At 45.4% G+C, this 17,858-nt stretch overlaps 1 protein-coding gene across 2 annotated transcripts in view; it reads left to right on the forward strand.

The window, feature by feature from the left end:
- Positions 1–13: 13 nt before the first annotated feature.
- RANBP10 (RAN binding protein 10) overlaps positions 14–17,858 on the forward strand; it is a 74,161-nt gene continuing 56,316 nt past the window's right edge. For both annotated transcript variants that reach the window (XM_025426568.3, XM_049109654.1), the window contains exons 1-2: positions 14–303; positions 1,088–1,199. In XM_025426568.3, the coding sequence (XP_025282353.1) occupies positions 69–303; positions 1,088–1,199 (347 nt within the window). In that variant the 5' untranslated portion in view covers positions 14–68. The remainder of the gene's footprint in view (positions 304–1,087; positions 1,200–17,858) is intronic.

Genomic DNA, 17,858 nt, shown 5'->3' on the forward strand with positions numbered 1-17,858 from the left:
TGGCTGAGCGGGGAGATCTGGTCTCGCTCCTCCCCGCCCCCAGTGACACAATAGCAGCTCCCTCCAAGATGGCGGCGGCGACGGCGGACCCGGGAGCTGGGAGCCCGCAAGCTGGAGATTCCTCTGGCGGGGGCGCTGGGGGCGGGCTGCAGTCCCCGGGGGAGCAGGAGCTGAGCCGGCGCCTTCAGCGCCTGTACCCCGCGGTCAACCAGCATGAGACGCCGCTGCCGCGCTCCTGGAGCCCCAAGGACAAGTACAACTACATCGGCCTCTCCCAGGGCAACCTCCGCGTCCACTACAAAGGTATCGGCCAGTTTGGCCCTGGGGGTGGGGGGAAGACCGGAGCACCTGCCGGGCGGCTGTGCTGCCCGGCCCCTGTCCCATCACGTCCCTTCCCCGATTTGGGTGCCCCGGGTTAGGCCTTAGCCCCTGCGGGGTGTCCAAGGTGTTGAAGCTGACCAGGCCGAGGGTCGACTGCCTGGACTGCTGTGCCCCGAGACACCCGATGTCAGGAGGACTGCAACAGGTGTCCAAACCCAGTGCTAGGCTGGACCTTCCTCCTGAGGGCCTTGCTTATCCTGGGATAGCTCCAATTCCAGCTGGGCCTTTCATCACTGCTTAGTTTGGGGAGTGTCTGAAGAAAGGGGTGGTCACAACCCCTCCATTAGCCAGAGGCCCATGGGCTTGCTCACCTGCCAGATATCAGAGAGAGCTTGTGGTTCTTTACTCAAGTTGAGAGGGGTGATCTTCCAGAGCTGCCTCCCTCTCCCCTGATCTAGGTGGGCTCTCTGTGTTTTGGAGAGACTGCCAGCAGCGCTTGGGAATCTCTCACATTCATCCACATTGCCTGCACCCTGACTTAGTTTGTATGGGAGAAATTGTCTCTGGCAGGGCTGCTGTTCACAGTAAGAGGTGAGCCAAAGGTGGGAGGTTTATGTGTTTGCTCAGTTGTTATCTGGTTATTCCTCCAACAATGTCAGGGCTTCCTCTGGCCATGAAGCAGTGAAGTTGCCATGGAGTAGAAAAGAACAGGACTTCTATTTGCATTTCTTTCTGCTGAAATTTCTTACTTGCTTTCTCCTATTAGGTCATGGCAAAAATCACAAAGATGCTGCCTCAGTGCGTGCCACCCACCCCATACCTGCTGCCTGTGGCATTTATTACTTTGAGGTGAAGATTGTCAGCAAAGGAAGAGATGGGTAAGCCCCTTCTTACCACCTTCTTTCCCTTGGCACTGAGCTATTCCCTATGGTCAGAGTTTGAGGTCTTCTGGCTGACACTTGTGACTGATGTGAGTTGCTAAGATGCATGGGTCTGGGCTACAGAGGGTTGAATAGTGAGTGGGCTGTCTCTATGACCTGACCGTGGGCATGGCCTAGTCTAAGCAGCAGCCCTTGATGGCAAGTAGGTTCATTGAGGGTAGAGGAGGGGACTTCCTATTCAGTGATTATGTAATGAGATACCTCATAGGTCAGGGAAACAAGTAACAAGTTTACATTAACAATTCAGGGTCCATGGATCCCTGGGTGGCGCAGCGGTTTGGCGCCTGTCTTTGGCCCAGGGCGCAATCCTGGAGACCCGGGATCGAATCCCACATCGGGCTCCCAGTGCATGGAGCCTGCTTCTCCCTCTGTCTGTGTCTCTGCCTCTCTCTCTCTCTCTTTCTCTCTCTCTCTCTCTGTGACTATCATAAATAAATAAATTTAAAAAAAAATTCAGGGTCCAGAGTGGGATTTCCCCTGCTGTTATATGACATTTGTGACTTCCCTTCTTTCACACTCTTGTTGCATTCAGGGTTCTTTTTTATGGCATTTAGTCACATAGAGGCCCCTGTAGGCTTCAAAGGGATAGTAGAGTCTTCACAGCATTTATCACAGCTGTGGCAGCCACTAGCCTGTCATGTCAGGGTAAATAACATGCACATGGTCAGAATCAGATGACCTTGCTGCTCATAAACTTGTTTTTCAGTCCAGGGACTCAAACACCAGTTGGACCAGCTTTAGGAAGGTCCTCATTAAAGTTAGCATTAGGGAGGCTCCCTATTTTAGGGTGATCTAAGCAGACACCTGGAAGTCAGAGGGGTAGATTTCGCATTTTTCTTTTTTTTCCTTTTTCTCCTAGTCTTCCCTTTTTCCTATTGATTGTGACAAAGCAGGTGTTTAACTTATATAATAACATGATTTCAGCTGTCTTGGAAAGGCTTTCCTCATCAGACCTTAGGTCTGATGTGGGAAGTTTGCCAACTAGACCAGTGACCTTCGTGCCAACCCTGAATATGTGTTCTTGAGCATTCAGAATACTTCCTCTCTCCTAGGGACTGTCCCTTTTGTGGTACATGCAAAACGCCCAGCCAAGGGGTTTGTGTTGGGGGAGGACTGATAGAGTCAGAGCTGTGCCTGCTTCCTCTGTGAAGTTGTAACATCCTTGCCTGAGATGGCTGTGTGGCCATGTGTAGATGGTGCATCTTTAATCTCCTTGTTTGTATTATGGGGGAGCTAGGTCAGTATCTAAGCTGCCTTGAACCGCAGAATTCTGTGATTCTGAAATTCTGATCATGGCATGGTATTACATCTTTTCACTTTTATTCCTACCTAGTGCATTTACAGATAGAAAACATACTTTTGGAGAGCTTTAAGGTTTCTATTTCCCCTTCCCACCATCTGATAAAAGTACATATGTACATATAATGTTCTTGAACTAGTGTGAATAAGAATAGCCTCTTAAACAGTGCAAAAATAGTTTTGGTAGAGACTGAAATGGCAGTGACTGGAGTCTCATATTGCCAAAGAGACTGAAGGGCATTTCTTAGACTTGTAGGAAGGAAAATCAATTGTTTTCTCTGTAGTGCTAATCATAGGTAGCAGCTGAGCTTTGAGAAACGTGAATACTTTTTCAGAAAGGTAGTGTTTAAATGTAGAGATCTGGATTCCTCCAACTGACTTTTCATATTTCAGTTGTAAGTAGATTTTGCTTGAAAAGGCCCTGTGTCTTGTTAGTTGGCCTTACTATAGGTGTTGCCTGAAAATTTAAAGAGAGTTGACCATCGTCTCCCAGCTTCTATACCCAGCATTTTTTTTTTAAATTTTTTATTTATTTATGATAGTCACACAGAGAGAGAGAGAGAGAGGCAGAGACACAGGCAGAGGGAGAAGCAGGCTCCATGCACCGGGAGCCTGATGTGGGATTCGATCCCGGGTCTCCAGGATCGCGCCCTGGGCCAAAGGCAGGCGCCAAACCGCTGCGCCACCCAGGGATCCCTTTTTTTTTTTTTTTTTTAAGATTTTATTTATTTATTCATGAGAGACACACACAGAGAGAAGCACAGACAGGCAGAGGGAGAAGCAGGGTCCATGCAGGGAGCCTGACATAGGACTCGATCCTAGGTCTCCAGGATCACACCCTGGGCTGAAAGCGGCGCTAAACCGCGAAGCTACCCCGGCTGCCCTATACCCAGCATTTTTATATGTGGTAAATACAGCCATTAAGTTGACCTGGAAACCTCAGTTCCTATATGCTTCAGTTGACCACCATCAGATGGCAAGTATATGAATGTCTCCTCATAGCATCTTAATGGAGTCCCTGAAAGCCATCTCATGGCTAGGATGTATAGCCAGATATTGTTATGAGCCAGGTGTGGTTTTGAAGAGGCCAAGGGTAGATACAGGGCAGAAAATTACCAGTACGTTTTTTGTTTCCTGTCAATATTGGATGTGTGTTTCTGACCTGGGGTTGGTCCATGACCCAGGTGTTAACCAGTTTTATAGCTTTCATGTATTATCTAATTTGAGCCTTGCAGCATCTCTGGAAAGTGACCAGAGCAGATGATAATGTATCTGTTTGTTTTTATTTTACTATTTAAAAGATTTTATTTATTTCTTAATGAGAGACACACACAGAGAGAGAGAGAGAGAGAGAGGCAGAGACACAGGCAGAGGGAGAAGCAGGCTCCATGCAGAGAGTCCAATGTGGGACTTGTTCCCAGGACCCCAGGATCATGCCCTGGGCCAAAGGCAGGCGCCAAACTGCTGAGCCACCTAGGGATCCCTGTTTTTAGATTTTATTTATTTATTTATTTATTTATTTATTTATTTATTTATTTATTTTAATTTAATTTTCTTTTTAAAGATTTATATATTTGTTTTGGAGGAAGAGAGAAGCATGCGCATGTAAGGGGTGAGAGGCAGAGGGAGACAAAAATCTATTTTAAAAAATTATTTTATCTTTTTAAGTTAATTTATTTGTGAGAGAGAGAGCAGGAGCAGGGGGAGGGGCAGAAGAGGAAGAAGAAGCAGACTCCCCACTGAGCAGGAAGCCCCACATGGGGTTGGATCCCAGGACCCTGAGATCATGACCCAAGCCAAAGGCAGATGTTCAACCAACTAAGCCACCCAGTTGCCCCTACTTAAAAAAAATTTTTTTAAGATATTTTATTTATTTATTTATTCATTAGAGATACACAGGGAGAGAGGCAGAGACATAGGCAGAGGGAGAAGTAGGGTCCTCGAAGGGAGCCCGATGTGGAACTTGATCCCACGACCCCAGATCACGCCCTGCGCTAAAGGCTCAACCACTAAGCCACCCAGGCATCCCTAAAATTTTTTTTTTAAGATTTTATTTATTTATTTGAGCAGGGGCTGAGGGGGAGGAGCAGAGGGAGAAGCAGATGCAGACTCCCCAATAAGCGGGGAGCCCGACATAGGGCTCAATCCCAAGACCCCAAGATCATGTCCCAAGCTGAAATCAAGAGTAGGCCACTCAACAGACTGAGCCTCCCTGATAATGTATTTGTTTTGTGAGTAAGACCTGAACCCCTAGGATGTTTGGTTACCTGCCCCGGCAACAGTGCTTTGAGTTTGCAGTAGAGTAACCTAACTTGTTAGATGCCTTTGCCTGATTCCAGACATATGTGTACATGCTGCTGCTGCCTTTCCCCATTGAATTCATTCCCTGTAGGTAGAGTGAAGGAATGCCCAGTTGGATTCTTAGGGGGTCACAGTGTTCTTAGGGGAGAGATTTACAAGGTGTTTAGTGCTGAGTGGGGCCAGAGAAATGTGGCATACTCTATGCTTGATTTACTGAATCTGTAAATTTGTTTTTCTGTAAATTTTTTCATAAAAGGTGTTTCTGGACCCAGTTATCAATGTCATTTTCCAGAAAAGCCTTTGTTTTGATGATGGCTTTTGTAGAACATACTAATCTAATCTAGTTAGAATGTTTCATTTCAGGAGTTCATGGAGTATTTATTCATAGCTACTATGCCCAGCTAGGGACAGGGAGAATAGAGGTAAAGCCAGCACAGATCAGCTTTGTCCTTAGGGAGCCTGTGGCCTACTCAGCAGAGTAGATTGAAATATTCTCTGCAAGAGGAGGCAGAGTGTGGGCTTGGTTTTGAGGGGTGAGTAGGAGTTTCTTAGCAGCTGAGACCTGTTGGACCTAAAATGAGCCCGGTTGGTAACTGGCTTGAAGTCAGGGTGCTGGGGTTTCTGGGCACTCCTTAAATGTAAGAGATAGCTAAAGACGGAGGGACTATGTTTGAGCTAAGAGCTTGGCACAAACTGATGGGGTTCAGCTGCATTTTGCCAAGTCACCAATGCTGGGAACCTCAGGAGTTGGGTCTGGTGGGGTGAGGAGACATCAGAGCCCTGCCAGTGGTGCCAGGAGATAAGGGCATTTTGGTTGATCTTGTTAGAAACCCAATGAGGCCCTGAAGCTGAGGGTCCCTCGGGGAAATGACTTGCTCAATCAGAGTTTGTGGACCTGTGGGTGTCCCCAGCTCTTAGTGATGACACATGGAGGGTGTGGCTGGCCAGGCTGACAGATGCTCCAGTGTGACCCTCAAAATAGACTGTAACATCATCCCAGCAGCAGCAGCCTCCTGACATGTGATGGGTGGCTCTACCCAAGAACAGCAAGCCTGGGCTGGAGCGGAGTTAAGGAGGGGGGGGCACTTCTCTACAGCTGGTGCCCAGGCCCAGGCCACAGCCAGCCTGCCTTTGCTTGAACTTGCAGCTGACTTCCTTTGGCCAGGCAGCAAAGCACTCATCATTAATCCTGTACGCTGCAGTGAGGGACCCATTGTTTAGTCCCGGTGCCAGGCTGGGCCTCAGGAGCACAGGCCTGAGGCCCATCTAGAGAGGAGGCAGATATGCCTGTGCACATGATATTGCAGGATAGTATAGAAAAGGCCCATCCATTGTGTGCGCTATGCCTAGGGGTGGCCCAGATTTTGGGCTTCCTCCTGTACCTGAAAGTTTGGGGAAACCATAGAAGAGGTGATGATGCTAAATCTGGAAGGATGAATTACAGGGTTCCAGGTTCTCATTTTGTTGAGAAGCAGATGCTTCAGGCAGAAGGAGTAATGCATAAAAAGATGAACACAGAGCATAAGGTAGGCAAGGGCCAGATTGGAAATACCTTGTATGCTCTGTCCAAGGAGTATGGGCTTTATCTTGAGGGCAATAGTAGTGTTTGAGGACTTCAGACCTGCTCACACTTTTGAGAATGGATAGGGCAGAAAAGATTGCTGCTCTGGTTTAGTCAGTCCTCTCAGGCTGAGAGCCCTGGCCAGTAGCTTTAGTTTCCACACTCCAGGCATGGGTTTCCCAAAGCATATGTCTTTTTTCTTCTTTTGGCTGGTCTTCCTCCTGTATGGTAAGATATAGAGGAAGGACGTTGAAGACTGGTTGCCAGAGAGGCTTCTTGGGAGTGAAAGGACTTAGCCTGTGCTTGGTCTTTGGTATTTCGTTTTTGCCAAGACCCACCTGAAAGACAACACTGTCCATAATTTTCCATGGTGACCCAGAGAGCCACTCACTCATTCAAGATATCACCTACCATGTTCCTGGTCTGGAGAGCAACTTGAGCTCTGCAGCTCTCCAGCCTAGAGATAGCATGTGGCTGGCCCGTCACCCTGGGTTCCCTTGCTCCAATCTGTGCATTGTGCAGTGCCACCGAGAAGTAGGTGCTCATCTGTGGACCTGGGGAAGGCTTTGTCCTGCCTGCCCGAAGAAGTAGGTTCTGTCCTCGCCGAAGGCAGGTACAGATGGTGGTTGTGCCCTGTTCTTCCTGAGTGCCCTCCAATTCTGATGGCATCACAGGCAGATGCTGAGCTTTGGGCTGCATCACTCCCTGGTAACATATTGCACTATTTCTGGAGACATGGAGTATTTGGATTCTGGAACATCTTGGAGTATTTGTATTGCTTACCTCTGTTGGGGGTTAAAGCCCAGGTCTAGCTGGACATACTGAGATGTAGCTCTTACTCTTACAGGGTAAGAGGATTAGAGTCCACATAATGTTCCCTTTTCTGGAAGGACTTGTTCTTGTGCTGAGTACATCTGGGCTTCCCTGGGACCTTGTTGCTCACTGTGTGTTGCCACCCAGGCTCCAAGCTGGGAGTTCAGAGTGGGGAATATGGCTTCCTTCTTTATAACTGTGAACTTCTTAGTCAAGCATCAGCCTCTAGAGAAATTCCTAAAATTCACTGCATAACCCTTCTCCCCAATTCCTGCCCTCATTGTTGTTGTTGTTGTTGTTGTTGTTTTTCCTGGAATGTTTGTTCTTTTCCCTAAATGGGTCACCATGTAAAGGAGATTCCTGTTAGAGGGGAAGCAAAAGCTCATTGGGCTAGAGCACAGGAGGATGGACTTAGTAGTTCTGCATGGCAAGCATGGTGTGTCATCCTATTCTGGGGCCATTGGGAAAGAATCAAGGTTCCCAGAGTGGGTCTCTGTGGTCAGGGATCAAATTGGAAAGATAGAACTGATCATTGGGAGGAGGATGGATAAATGTCTAAATGCAAGGGTGTCCCTCTGCTTCCAGAAATTCTGCTCAGAATTCATATGAGACGTCTTTTTAGCTCCAGGATTCTGGCATTTGTTGTAATTGAAACGTGAGATCATGGCTCCATTGCTAGAAACGAAGCTAGAGAACTTGGTGATGGAACAGAACCCAGCCCCTCTGTTACAAAGGGACCCAAGAAAGACCAGCTCTAGACTGTGTAGGAAAGTAGAGGAGGAGTGGGTAAGTCTAAAGCACCCCTCTTATGCTCTCTTCCTCTCCAACCTCTTGGACCATAGAGATGGCTTGGGATTCCAGGGAAGTTTATTTTAGGTTATGGAGATGGCAAGCGTCAAGGCTCAGATACTCCATCTGCCCACTCAGCTTCTGTGGCACATGTTACTGATTGATAACAGCGCTCATCCTTATCCAGACAGAGCCCCAGAAGTTTTCTTCATGTGCGGTGCACCAGGCAGCTGCTATTTTTTTGGTCACAGGGGCTGAGGCAGTTGGAAGATGGAAGATGAGAACAAATGGAGAGAGGGGGCGGTTGTCCCTGGGATGTCTAAGGGCACAGCGCGTCTCTTCTGAAGGACATTGCCAAGGTGCAGCTGAACCAAAAGGAAAGAAGCAGGGGAGATGGTTTCCTTGGTAGAACTGATTATAATCCAGTTTACAAAGCTATGTATCTGAAATTGACATGGCTATTTTATAGAATGCTCTCTTTTATTTTCTATTTTTTTAAAAGATTTTTATTTGTTTATTAATGAGAGACTCAGACAGAGAGGCAGAGGCACAGGGAGAAGCTCCCTGCAGGGAACCCAATGCGGGACTCCGTCCCAGGTCTCCAGGATCTCGCCTTGGGCTGAAGGCAGGCGCCAAACTGCTGAGCCACCCAGGGATCCCCTAGAATGTTCTCTTTTAATAACAACTGTTGCTCTGGGAGTTTATTAGTAGTTATATTTGCTTTTTTTGACCAAAATGTAAATAATACATAGGATTTTTCAATACCTGACACAATTTATACATTTAAAAAATAGCAGAGAGACAGGGGTATCTGCATGGCTCAGTTGGTTGAGCATCCAACTCCTGGTTTTGGCTTGGGTTGTGATCCCAGGGTCATGTCAGGGTCAGAACCTGTGACAGGTTCTGAGCTTGGTGTGGAGTCTGCTTGAGTTTCTCTCACCCTCTCCTTAGCCTTTCCCCCCACTTGTGCACGTGTGTGCTCTCAATCAATAAATGAAATATTTATTTTTTAAAAGATTTTGTTTGTTTGTTTATTTATTTATTTATTTATTTATTTATTTATTTTTTTATCTATCTATCTATCTATCTATCTATCTATCTATCTATCTATCTATCAGAGAGAGAGTGCAAGCAGGGGGAATAGTAGGCAGAGGGAGAACGAGAAGCAGACTCCCCCCTGAGTAGGGAACCAGACGTGGGGCTTGATTCCAGGGCCCTGGGATCATGATCTGAGCCAAAGGCAGATGCTTAACTGACTGGGGCACCCAGGTCCCTCGATAAAGGAAATATTTTTTTTTAATAGCAGAGGGACAGAGAGATGCAGGTTTAAACAAATGTAGTTTATTGCTGTTATGTATTATTAGTTGAGACTAGTGCAGAAAGCAGAAAACATTCCAGGTATTTTAACCAGAAAGGGGTTTAATACATGGGACTGATGTTTTCAAACTCATTAGGACTTAGTGTTTCCAGGTAATGGTGAGCTAGGTTACTCGAATAAGATCTCCTGCTGAAAATAATTAAAGATGCTAAGTTACAAACCAACAGACTCCAGGCCAGTTGCTGGATGAATACCTTTTTTTTTTTTTTTTTTAAATTTTTTTTATTTATTTATGGTAGTCAGAGAGAGAGAGAGAGGCAGAGACACAGGCAGAGGGAGAAGCAGGCTCCATGCACCGGGAGCCCGATGTGGGATTCGATCCCGGGTGTCCAGGATCGCGCCCTGGGCCAAAGGCAGGCGCTAAACCGCTGCGCCACCCAGGGATCCCTGGATGAATACCTTTAACTAGAAAGTTAAGGGTAATATCTGAGTAACTAAGGGCATTTGTTGTGTTCAAACTCAGCTGTGCTCTAGCTCTGTAATTACACAGGGCCAGAGAAGCAGAGGTTAGGGCCCAGAGCCTCTTGGATGTGGAGTGTGGTGGAAAATCATTCATATTAAGCTGGGGTACCCATAGCCATACCCTGTGGTTAAGGGTGGTATATTTGGTTTCTGAATGTGACAGGCTCTGGAAAGTCTTGGCACTTGAGATTCCCAAGATTCTTAGGGAAGAAGCTAGAACCCAGAGTGTGTGAGTAACCTGTCTAGGGCCACCCATGGAAACTAGTTCTGCCCCTTCCTGTCTTGTGGGTGCTCTGTTTTTTTTTTTTTTTTTTTTAAGGTTTTATTTATTTATTCATGAGAGACACACAGAAATAGGCAGAGACATAGGCAGAGAGAGAAACAGGCTCCCCACAGGGAGCTTGATGTGGGACTTGATCCCAGGATCACGCCCCTGAGCCAAAGGCAGATGCTCTCAACCACTGACCTACCCAGGTGCCCTTCTCTGGGTGTTTTGACAGTGCTCTTGACAGTGGATGTCACCAGATCCACATTCAGAATCACCTTTCTCCATATAAGCACATTCTGACTCAAGGCTCTTTTGTCTTCAGGCCTGTTCTTCCTTGAATGATGCTGAGCTGGGTTCATTCATCTCTGTAATGGTCCTTTTCCTAGTGGGGGGCTGGCACAGATTTGGGCTCAGTAGGTAACTGGCATTCTCTGCCAAGTGGTGGTGTGGCTGGTGGAGGAGCAGCTTTTAAACAGCAGCCAGTGTCCTGATGGACTGTGGTTTTTAAGCAGGCCCATCAGACTATGAAGTAAAATTCCCCAGCACCAAATATTAGCCCTTATTTCAGACTTAAACATCAGTTGATATTTGTCCTGAAATGTCTCCCAGGGACCATTTTGTATCCATGGTTCCAGAGATCTCCTCTGTTATGTAGGATGTTGATTTCTTTATCTAGGGCAGGTTCTGATAGGAACAAGATTGCCAGCCTGCTGAGCTGTGGTTAAGGTGTTAGATGTCAAGATGAAACTATCAGGTAAGATTTCAGTAGCTCCTTGGGGGTCTGGGGCAAGGGAGAGAGGCATTGGTGACTGAGAGGATTGGTAGCAGAGCTGGTAGCTTTCCTCAGCCCCCAAGAGCTGTCTTAGCCCTGAGGCTGAGGAGCTTGTCTCTTTTCTCTCCTCTTTGTCACTTCCTACCAGAGCTCTGTGGGCCTGAAGATATTCACTTGATGGAGCTTAAATTTAAAGTGTTCAGGTCCTGGGCAGCCCCGGTGGCGCAGTGGTTTAGCACCGCCTGCAGCCCAGGGCATGATCCTGGAGACCCTGGATCGAGTCCCACGTCGGGCTCTCTGCATGGAGCCTGCTTCTCTTTCTGCCTCTCTCTCCTTCTCTGTGTCTCTATGAATAAATAAATAAAATCTTAAAAAAAAATGTTCAGGTCCCATGATCATTGGTTCATATGTCTTAAGCAGCATTTATTAAAAGTGCCTGTCAGACCATAAAATCCACCTTCTCTCTAAGAAGAAATAGAAAATAAAAAGAGCTAGGTGAGTGTGTCATCTGCTGTTTGCTTATGGTGAAGGACTTCTTTCTTCTGGCACTGTTGTGAGGCCAGAATACTCTGATGCTTTCCACTGTGCTCTGTGCCAGGGCTTCCTTGTCTCATCTGGAAAAGCCAGATGAGGATAGTGCTGGCATGCAGGGCCTCAGGGGGCGTTCTTAGTGACTGTGTGCGTGTGTGCATGTGTGGGGGTATAGTATATATATAACATAAAATGTGTCATTTTAACCATTTTTATGTGTACAATTCGGTGGTATTAATTACATTCACATTCTTATGCAATCATCACCATTATCTATTTTCCGAAACTTTTTCATCACCCCAAATAGAAACTCTGTACCCATTAAGCAATAATTCCCTATTTCCCATTCCTCCCAACCCCTGGTAACTTTTCTGTTGCTGTGAATTTGCCTATTTTAGATATTTCATCTTACTGGAATCTTATGTATTGTACTTTTATGTCTTATTTCACTTGGCATAATATTTTCAAGATTTATGTTGTGATCTGTATCAGGGCCATTCCTTTTTATGGCTGTGTATATATACACCACATTTTGTTTACCTGTTCATCTGTTGATGGATACTTGGGTTTTTTTTTTCCCCATCTGTTGGCTATTGTGAATAATGGTGCATAGAAGTGAACAATAGAAGTATTTGAATCCCCCCCTTTTTAAGATTCATTCATTTATTTATTTATTTATTTATTTATTTATTTATTTATTTTTAAATATTTATTCATGAGAGAGAGAGAGAGAGAAGCAGAGACACAGGCAGAGGGAGAAGCAGGCTCCATGCCGGGAGCCTGACGTGGGACTCAATCTGGGGACTCCAAGATCATGCCCTGGGCCAAAGGCGGGTGCTAAACCACTGAGCCACCCAAGGATCCCTATTTATTTATTTTAGAGAGTGCTCAAGTATGCGAGGCTGGATAGGGGCAGAGGGAAAGAGAGAGAAGTAGACTTCCTGCTGAGCATAGAGCCCAACACAGGGCCTAATCTCATGATCCTTAGATGATGACCTGAACTGAAATCAAGAGTCAGTCGCTTAACCAACTGAGCCACCCAGGTGCCCTTTGAGTCCCTCTTTGTATATTTTGAATATTAAACCTTTATCAGATACATGCTTTGCAAATATTTTCTCCTATTTTCTAGGTTATCTTTTCACTTCCTTGATAATTTCTTTTAGATTTTATTTTAATTTAATTTAATTTAATTTTTAAAAAGATTTTATTTATTTATTCATGAAAGACACAGAGAGAGGCAGAGACACAGGCAGAGGGAGAAGCAGGCTCCATGCAGGGACCCGATGTGGGTCTTGATCCCAGGGCTCTGGGGTCATGCCCTGAGCCAAGGTAGATGCTCAACCCCTGAGCCACCCAGGCATCCCTTTTTTTTTAGATTTTATTTATTTATTTGAGAGAGAGAAAGCACAGAGGGAGAGAGAGAAGCAGACTCCCTCTGAGCAGGAAACCCGCTGTGGGGCTCGATCCAGGACCCTGAGATCATGACCCCAACTGAAGGCAGATGCTTAACTGATTGAGCCACCCAGGCGCCCCTTTGATAATGTTTTTTGATGTACAGAAGTTTTAACTTTTTTCTTAATTAAAATTTTTTTAAAGTAGGCTCCACGCCTAATGTGGGGCTTGAATTCACAGCCCTGAGGTTGAGTCGTATACTCTACCAATAACAACTGAGCCAGCCAGGTACCCTAAAAGTTTTAACTTTGATGAAATCCAGTTTCATCTTTTGTTGCTTATGCTTTTGGTGTCTTATCTAAGAATCCATTGCCAAATCCAAGGTCATGAAGCTTTTCCCTGTTTTCTTCTAAGAATTTTATAGTTTTGGCTCTTATGTTTAGATTATTGATCCATTTTTTGTCAGTTTTTATACATGATATGGAGGAGGGGTTCAGCTTCATTCATCTGCATGTAAAAGTCCACTTGTCCCAGCACCAATTGTGTTTTTTTCCCAGAGAATGGGGGAGGGGCAGAGGGAGAGGCAGAGTCCCAAGCAGGCTCTCAGCCCATTGTGGAGCCTAAAGTGGGGCTCTATCTCACAATCCTGAGATCATGACTTGAGCTGAAATCAAGAGTTGGATGCAATTGAGCCACCCAGATGCTGATGCCTCCCAGCACCAGTTGTTGAAGAAACAATTCTTTCCCCACTGAATGGACTTAGCACCTTTGTTGAAAGTAATTTAGCAATAGATATGGGTGTATATCTGCACTTTAAATTCTATTCCATTTGTCTGTGTCTACTTATGTCAGTACCACACTGTTTTGATTAACTGTAGTAGTCTAGTAAGTTCTGAAATCAGAAAGTGTGAACCCTTTAACTTTGTTCTTCCTTCTTCAAGGTTGTTTAGTTACTTGAGGGTCCCTTGCGTATCCATATCATTTTGAGGATTGACTTTTCCATTTCTGCAAACAAAAAAAAACACTGTTGGAATTTTGGTAGGGATTGTATTGACTTTTAGGGTCAATTTGGAGAGTATTCATAATACTCTATCTTAACAATATTAAGTTGTTAATATGGAACAAGATGTCTTTCCATTTATTTGTATCTTCTTTAATTTCTTTTAGCAGTGTTTTATAGTTTTTAGTGTATGAGTCTTTTGCTTCCTTAGCTAAATGTATTCCTAAGTATTTTACTTTTTTGATGCTATGTTATAAATAAAATTATTTTTTAAATTTCCTTTTTAGATTGTTTAGTGTTAGTACATAGAAACACAGCTGCTTTATGTGTGTTGATCTTCTATCCTGTACCCTTGCTGATTTCATTGTTTAGCTCTTATGAGCTTTGTACTGTTGGGGATTTTTTTTATAAGATCACTTCTGGGCAGCCGGGTAGCTCAGCGGTTTATTTTTATTTTTTTTTATTTTTTATTTATTTATTTTTTTTTAGCTCAGCGGTTTAGTGCTGCCTTCGGTCCAGGGTGTGATCCTGGAGACCTGGGATCGAGTCCCACGTCGGGCTCCATACATGGAGCCTGCTTTTCCCTCTGCCTGTCTCTGCCTCTCTCTTTCTGTCTCTCTCATTAATCTTTAAATAAAATCTTTAAAAAAAAAAATCATTTCATCTGCAAATAGAGATAGTTTTACTTATTTTCTTTTTTTAAAGATTTATTTATTTATGAATGATAGACATAGAGAGAAAGAGAGAGGCAGAGACACAGGAGGAGGGAGAAGCAGGCTCCATCCTGGGAGCCCGGCTCGGGACTCGATCCTGGGACTCTAGGATCGCACCCTGGGCCAAAGGCAGGCGCTAAACCCCTGAGCCACCCAAGGATCCCCAGCTTTACTTATTTTCCTATTTGAATGCCTTTTATTTCTTTTTCTTATCTGATTGCTCTGTCTAGGACCTCTAGTGCAATTTTTTTTTTTTTTTTTTTTTTTTACTGCAATGTTAAATACTAGTGGTGAAAGGTGGGCATACTTGTTTTATTCTGGTCTTAGGGGAAAAGCTCACCATTGGGTTTTCGTAAATACCCTTTATCATATTGAGGAAGTTCCCTTTTATTCCTACTTTTATTCCTGCTCTTGTCATGAAGGAGTGTTGGATTTTGTGAAATGTTTTTTTTGTGCATGCAATTGAGATGATCAAATGAGTGTTTTTCCTTAGTTCTATTAATGTGGTTTATTATATTGGTTGATTTTCTTAATGTTGAACCCACCCTTGGCTTCCTGGGATAAATCCTACTTGATCATGGTGTGTAATCCTTTTAATACACTGTTGGATTTGGTTTGCTGCAATTTTGTTAGAATTTTTGTATTTATGTTGATAAAGTATATTGGTCTGTAATTGCCTTTTCTTTTGATGTCTTCTTGGTGGCTTTTTGATTGCTGTTTCAGTATCTACCCCATCTTGGGCTTGCATCTGGGTACAGCACATTTGTAACAGTATCCAGACATTATTCTGCCAAGAATTGAAGTCTCTAGGTCAGAGCAGGGAAGGAACTTAGAAGCCCTTTAGTCCAGCCTCTCCTCTTCTGATAGGGAACTTGAGATGTGGGGTGATATCTGAGACCAAGAGTCCTGAATTAGGCTGGAGTGTCTGAGACCGTGCTTCAGAGTCTGGGATATTGTCTCTGGAGTCCTGCTGCAAAGTATTCCTGTCACTTTAAAACTCTTCTACTTCTCTTCAGGAGGCAGGAAGGGAGTGCTAAATTTGTTGCCAAAAAGGTCCCCTGTGTATGGTGCTCCAGGCTGTCTCTCAGGACTGGATGGGTGATAACAGCAAAGTCTGGTCTCCTGGCCCCAGGTCTTGTTGTATGTCTCTGGAGGCTGTGAGACTCCAAAGGTCTGGTTTCTAAGGTCCCGTCCTCTGTTCACCATCAGGCCTGTCTGGGTCAGTTGGAGCTGTGCTGAGCCAGTGTTACTGCAGGAAGATTTCCTGGGTGTATGCTCTGGGTTGTGCTTGGGACTCACCTGGTACTACATGAGCCAGAGCCCCAGCTCCTCTGCTGAGCAGGGATTTTGACAATTTCCCGCTGTTTCTGAAGGTGTACCCTTCACATGCAGCCTCTGCCCTCCTGTCAAGGCTCAGGGAAGTGGGTGTACTGAGCGGTTGACCATGAAAACCAGGTCCCCTGCTGTGTCTCCCTGGCACTGAAATGTTGCTCTGGGAGTCTGGTGGGTGAGAGCCAACAACCTCCTCAGTATGTGCCATCAACTGGCTCTGGAAAATGATTTTTCTATGACTATTAATTTATGTTAATTGTAGAAAATATGGAAAACCAGAGAGGAAAAAAGAAGAATCCAAGCTGACTGGAGTGCACTCATATCCCCGCGTGACTGCAGGGTTTCAGCAGACTGTTGCTTTTGTGGGAGAGTCAGCAGAGGCAAGGGGAGGGCAGCATGGGCCCCAGAAACCACCAGTCTATTTTCATTGTAGGTGACTTACTAGGGCCCCTGTTCTCCTCTGCTGCCTGCAGTGTATGGTGAGAGCTTCAGGGCGGACCTGGCTGTGTGGTCAGCGGAGGGGCTTGCCAGAGACGTTGCCCTTCCTCTGTCTTGCTCTCCAGCTTGGCGAGAGCTGTGCTCGCTTGCTGTCCTCTTCTCGCGAGAGCCCCACAGATAGAGTTACTCTTCTAGCTCTAGCTTGTGTTGTGGTTTTGGCAGTGAAGTAGAAACAGAGAAGGTAGAGGCCAACTCATGGTCTCACTGCACCGAAGAGCTTATCTATTGTCCCTTCACACTTACTGGCTGTCTCACCTCTCTGATAAAGGGTATTTTCCATTTTGCTGCCATATGGGAGAAAGGAGTAAATCGGCTGGGTTTACCCTACTTTCAATCATGATATGGGGTTAATAAGTTTGCCCTCAAGCTCCTCAGATATATCCTGCTGCCTGAAAAGAAAGTCCTAGTGGAGATGCTAAATATAGGGGAGCTAAGCTCTGTCTATTCCAGTTACCTGCTTTTAGGAATGAGAACCCATGTTGCCTCCCTCCCAGGTGACCAAGGCAGCTTGTATCTGTTAGTGTTAGAGCATTGTCTGACATGTTACGAAGAAGGAAGCAAATGCTCATCTCCTTTTTCCTTGGCAATCCCCAGTAGACAGGCCCTTGTTTTTAGATGTTCCAAGATCCAGGCCTTCAGAAATAGCCTATTTTACCTGATTCCAATGCTAGAAAAGCCTCTAGGTGTGAACTAAAGCACAGTGGAGTCATCCACTGTCCACTAGCAGCCCTTTTGGCACCATGCCCAGGATCCTGTTTAATGGCTACACTGAAGGCTCTTAGGGCTGAAGATTATAGCTGAAGAACAGTCTCTGACAAGCTGACTCGGGCATATGGTGAACTCAGTGGTAGGGGTGGGATTTGAATCTGGCCTTGCCTGATACATTTGCTCTGATGCAGGTATGTTTCTTGTTCAGCTGTTTGCACACAGTATAAATGCCAGGGTTGGAAGAGAGCTGGGGAAGGGCCACTACTGAGAGGCCAAGTACTTAGGCTCCAAAGTTTGGAGCCCTTTCTATGGTGACTAGCTCTGCTGGGCTGTGTCCCAGGCATCTCCTCCCCCATGCATCTAAGTTTACTGTGTTCTAAAGAGCACTTGGCTCAGGGGTGCCTGGCTAGCTGTCAGTAGAGCGTGTGACTCTCGACCTCAGGGTTGTAAGTTCAAGCCCCACATTAGGTATACAGATTACTTAAAGATAAAATTTTATTTTTATTTTTTTAAATATTTTATTTATTTATTCATGAGAGACACACAGAGAGAGGCAGAGACATAGAAAGAGGGAGAAGCAGGCTCCTCACAGGGAGACGGATATAGGACTTGATCCCTGCACCCAAGATCACTCCCTGAGCCGAAGGCAGATGATCAACCCCTGAGCCACCCAGGCGTCCCAAGATAAAATCTTTTTTTTTTTTAAGTTTTTATTTATTTATGTATGATAGTCACAGAGAGAGAGAGAGAGGCAGAGACACAGGCAGAGGGAGAAGCAG

Source organism: Canis lupus, chromosome 5 (assembly GCF_003254725.2).
Source record: "Canis lupus dingo isolate Sandy chromosome 5, ASM325472v2, whole genome shotgun sequence".
Classification (NCBI taxonomy): Eukaryota; Metazoa; Chordata; class Mammalia; order Carnivora; family Canidae; genus Canis; species Canis lupus.